Below are 5,139 nucleotides of genomic sequence, written 5' to 3'. Positions count from 1 at the left end.
ACCAGAGCTCCTCACATAAAGGATATATCCCCTAAAATTAACAGTAGGTATCTCTAGGAAATGGAATCATGGATGTCTCTAGGTTTTTCTTTTTTCTAATCTTTATTTCCTAAATTGTCTACAATGAATGACTTTGCTGAAAAGAAAACATATGCTATCACAATACACAAGTGGGAAGGTAGTTAATACTCAACAAAACAACTTATTAACCCAAATCTTTCAAAATGGGAGCCTATGGGGAAAAACAACCACTGGTGTTAGCAGGGTTGGGAGCCCCCCTCAGGATCCCAGGTGGAGAGGCTGGGAGGAGCAGTCCCTTGCAGGTGTAGGCAGTACTTACAGCCAGTTTCTCCTTGACCACACTGGCCGTGGCTGCAATGGTGCAGGCAGTGTCATGCTGAACCACCTGGGAGAACTCGGCCAGGTCCCGCTTCATAAACTCCAAAGCTTCAGAGGACTATGGAAAGACAGAGAGGATGTCAGAGCCAGCTGGCCCCACCACACCTTGTTCCTGTTCCCTATGATTTTTTAGTACCGGACTAACACATGGAAAATGCAGGTGAGAGGGGGAGCCTGGGCTCAGAAAAAATGTTCATTTGTCCCAATTCTGTGACCTGAGTTTACCTGACAGCAGTGTGTGCAGGGGAACTTCCTGCTGATCTGAGCACAGGGATTGAGTCTCAGCTTAGGCACTTACAAGCTACCTGGCCACGAGCAAGTCTTATTCAATACTCAGTTTTCAATAATGAGGGAGGTGGACCACATCAATGATTCTCAACAGTGATCTGGGGAGGGGGCCCATACAGTCTGAAAACAGACTCTGCTTTGATTTGCTTTAAGTCATAATTTTTATTTCAAATAACATGAAGAAAAGATGTATGACTTTTATATTCAACAAAGGAAGGGGGGAGGGATTAAGAGAAACACAGGATCAGAGTCTTTTTAAGGCCTTGTGCCACCATTCCACGCTCCTACTTATCCAGAAGGCTCCTTTGGGCAACACTGCCATCTGCTTCTCACCCTGCACTCACACTCAGCCTGGGCATGCAGCTCCTCGCTCTCTTCCAAGTCTTGCACACGCTCCAACTCTAGGACACCTTCCTGGATAACCTCCGTGCTTATCCCTGAAGAGCCTCTCATTTCACCTGGGGATAATCACTTGCATTTTTTTTTAAAGCTTGTTTCTGAGTAAGTATTGTAGTGGTTTCTTCTTCTGGGAAGGGCTTGCCTACTTTTCACCACCGAGGGAAGTCTGTGAGGGGGACAGTCTCCTCGATCAGCCACTGCTTCTCTGGGGATGAGAACCATGCCTCTGTATTAGACTCAAAAACCAGAAAACCAAACCCACCGCTGTCGAGTCGATTCCAACTCACAGCAACACTATAGGACAGAGTAAAACTGCCCATAGGGTTTCCAAGGCTATAAATCTTTATGGAAGCAGATTGCTACATCTTTCTCCCACCGAGCAGCTGGTGGGTTTGAACCACAGACCCTTCAGTTTGCAGCCGAGTGTTTAACCACTGCTCTACCAGGGCTCCTATCAGACTCGAGGTGAGGGATATCATGTATTACTTGACACTCTCCATCCATATGGCTACCACCTGAGTCCAGGCCACCTGCTCTTTCATCTGGACTCCCCTCAGGTTGTACTCATGATACTTTTACTTCATTCTGCTCATGACAGTCAGAGGGAGCTTTGTAGAAGTCAGAGGGAATACAGGCTATCTGAGACAGGTACCCAGGGGGAGCTGTCCTCAATTATGAAGCTCTGGAGAAAGGTTTGGTAGAAACAGGACAATAAAAGGGATCACCTAGGAAGAGTGTCTACCATGAGCACAGCAGTGGGCTGGGGACAGGCTCTGTGGACCACTGTCTTTAAGGGGCAAGCAGAGGAAGAGGGACTCAAGAAGCAGTCAGGAAAGGAAAGATCAGAGAAGCATGTGGAGAATCGAATGAGAATCATGTCACGAAAGCCACGAGAACAGAGTTTCAAGAAAGAGAGTGATCACCAGTATCAAATTCAGCAGAAAAGTACAGAAAGATAAAGGCTGAAAACTACCCACTGGATGTGGCAAGTAGTATATGAAACTGAGTGTGAATATAGATATGTTGGTAGGTGGAGGCTTCAGGGTGGGGAGGGTGTTGAGATATCAGGCTTGTTGACTTCAAATTTTAAAAAGTAGGAGGTGGTTGTTAGTCTCCTGAAGTGAAAAGGCAAGTGGGTAAATAGAAGACTTAAGGGCAAGAGTTAGGTTTTGCAATTATGTATGTCTAAATGGAGAGTGTATCCAAGATCATATACAGGGTTGGCAGACAATGGGCCTCTCAGGGTGTATGAAGGGATGGACACTGGGAGGAGGTAACTATGGGGAGGAAGTGGGAGGGGAGCTGCTGCATTGTAAATTTTGGTCAATGACATGAGACAAAGTATATGTGAACTGCTGTATGAAAAGTGAATTTACTCTGTAAATCTTCACCCAAATCCTAAAAAAAAAAAAAAAAAAGAGTTAGGTTTTGGGGAAATTTCTGCAAGTAAGGGGAGGAGAAGCAAATTTGGCACTCAAAAGGCTGGACGGGGATGGTGGTGGTGGTACTCAGGCCCAACTGAGACTGGAGAATCTGTAGTGGGACCAATGAGCAATGTGACTTTTCCACCCATACGCAGCATGCACACACACACCAATGGGAGAAGGTAAGGAGCACAGGAAGGCAGATCACAGTACTATTTCAGAGTTGTAGTCTTGGGGCAATGTGTGCCAAAGAAGGAGTACAAGGGAATTGAAAGCACTGAGAAGTTAGTTAAGTGATCCAGATAGATCTTGGATGGGAAGGGAAGGAAGCAAGGGCAGGAAAGCACTGAAAGACCAAGGGAAAATCGAAGCAACAATAGAGCAGCTGTATCTGTAAAGTTTCCTCATCACCCTCAGATGTTTATATAATACTAAGAAATGTTCTAAGTGCTTTACATATCTTATCATTTAATCCTTACAACAACTCACCACGTAATGACGAATTGAAGGCCCAAGAGGTTAAATAATTTGCTCAAGTTCATATAAGAGTAAGTAACTCAAAGAGAGAAATGAAGTTTTTCCTTCCCAACTGAGGAATTACCAAAGGAAGAAACAACACTCCCTTGCTTCAAACTGGATGGTCCCCCCAGGACCAGGATGGAAAGCTTAGCATTATTTATGCATAAGTTACAGCAGGACTGATGTTGATGACACTACACAGGAGCCCTCACTCAACATATGCTGAATGAATGTTGCTTTCCTTTCAGGAGGTGGCTCAGTAAGAAGCAAGCTCCTCTATTAAACCTTAGAGTGAAATCCTCTCTTCCAGTCCTCATCAACAACATACAGCAGCAGCTCAGGGTCTCTGACCTGCTGGGCTGCAGCTGAAAGGCCGGTCCAGGAGTACCCAGGCTCCAGGAGGACTAAAAATATTGCCAGAGTAGGAACTAATTTAACCGAGGCTGGCGGCTCAAACCCACCAGCCACTCCTCAGAAGGAAGGCTGGGCAATCTACTTCTGTAGTGATACTGTCTCGGAAACCCAAGGAGGGGTCGCTATGAGTCGTGTCTGACTCGATGGCACATAACAACAACATAGCCTCCTGGAGTCCACCCTGAAGCAAGAGTCACCCTAGCTGCTTGAGACAAACAGTAATTAACTTTTCCCACAATTCAGTGGGGCTGGTTTTGACAAACCAACATGGAATGAAACAGGAACCCATGCTGGCAGCCTTTCAAGGGCCTCCACTCACTGGCTGTCAATTTTCTCTCTCCCCCTAACCTCCTCTGCAAACCCCTCACTATGACAGAACTCATTAGGCACCAGTGTCTATGGCTCATGTTCATCTTCAACTTAACTTCTTGCTTCTTAGCCTGTCTACACAGGGTCAACCTCAATGAGGTTCCTGCCCCATGGAGGCCTTCCCATGAAGGTTCCTCCTGTGCTTCCCTTTCACAGCCCTTACCACAACTGTAATGAAACAGCTGTTTGTTTATTTGGCTGCTTGCTTAATGGCTGTCTCCCCACTAGACTGTGAGCTTTGTAAGGCCCAGGACCTCATCTGTTTGTTTAACATCTGTATCCTTAGGATCTGTCAGAGCACTGGCTGTGGTATTTACTCCTTATCTGAACGACCAAAGAATAGGTTTTCCCATTAATCTTTTTTTCTTTAAGTTCTAGATCAAATGCTCTGTCCTCCTCCAAGAAGTTCTGAAATTCCCAACTTAGAATAAATTGCTCCTACAAAAGGGTAGCTCTTGCCTTTAAAACAATCCTTATTTCACACCGGCTAGGATCACACTGGTCTGGGTCTGTCCTCCCGTACACTGGCAGAGGCTAAACGTAGGGGCTCAAGTCAGGTCTGCCTCATCCCTAAGGCCCGGCGCCCACACAAGCCGCGCGGGGCTAGCGACCGGGTTGCAATGAGGCAGCGCGGGGCCCTGCCAGAGGGAGGGCGCCGGCCCGGCTTACCTTCTCTTTGACTGCTTGGTAGCTCTGCTGAAGCCAGCTCCGCCACCAGCCCACGTCCTCCCTGTGGAAGACAGACACATCTGGCGGCACTGCGGTGCAAACCCTGCCCGCCCGACCATCAGGCCTCAGTTTCCCCCTGAGATGTGGCCCGCGGACCAACGTTTCGTCCCCGCCCCCTCACAATGCGATTCCACTCCGCTTTTTCAACTCTGTCCACAACCGATGTCTTCCTGTTCCCCATGGGAACCCTGGCCCAGCACCCCAACCCTGGGAGAGTTCAGGCCCCAACGCCCAGGAGCGGGATGACGGGCTCACCCTTCCGCCATCTTGCCCACATGACATCACCACTATTTACTGACCTTTGACTGCCGACATGGCCCCGCCCCTCCAAGTACCGCCCCGGAACTCTCGGCCCAATCCCCGCACGGGCACCGCCCTCAGCCCAGTCCCCGCCCACCCCACCATTATGCCCCGCCTCCCTGAGTTTGGTCCTGTGTCGGTCCGGAGCTCGCCCTTAAATTTTGGATTTTTTTTTTTTTTTTCGCCCTTAAATTGCTCCCTACAAGCTCCGTCCAATCCTCATTCAGCCCCAGCCTTAGGCCCCACCCCCGAGCGTTGACCCAACCTCCACCATCCTTGAACCTTAATCGGTTATGGA

General features: G+C 48.2%; 1 protein-coding gene across 1 annotated transcript in view; it reads right to left on the bottom strand.

Moving 5' to 3' along the window:
* Positions 1-4,807, bottom strand: part of BSDC1 (BSD domain containing 1) — a 26,701-nt gene extending 21,894 nt beyond the window's left edge. Inside the window, exons 1-3 of the mRNA XM_007950439.2 lie at positions 4,797-4,807; positions 4,482-4,542; positions 341-457 (exon numbers count right to left, since the gene is read on the bottom strand). Coding sequence (XP_007948630.1) covers positions 341-457; positions 4,482-4,542; positions 4,797-4,807 — 189 coding nt within the window. The remainder of the gene's footprint in view (positions 1-340; positions 458-4,481; positions 4,543-4,796) is intronic.
* Positions 4,808-5,139: the final 332 nt, after the last annotated feature.

Source organism: Orycteropus afer, unplaced genomic scaffold (genome assembly GCF_000298275.1).
Source record: "Orycteropus afer afer isolate SDZICR_OR568_19922 unplaced genomic scaffold, OryAfe1.0 scaffold00272, whole genome shotgun sequence".
In the NCBI taxonomy this organism is placed as follows: domain Eukaryota; kingdom Metazoa; phylum Chordata; class Mammalia; order Tubulidentata; family Orycteropodidae; genus Orycteropus; species Orycteropus afer.
This window is presented reverse-complemented; position numbering and strand designations above follow the sequence as displayed.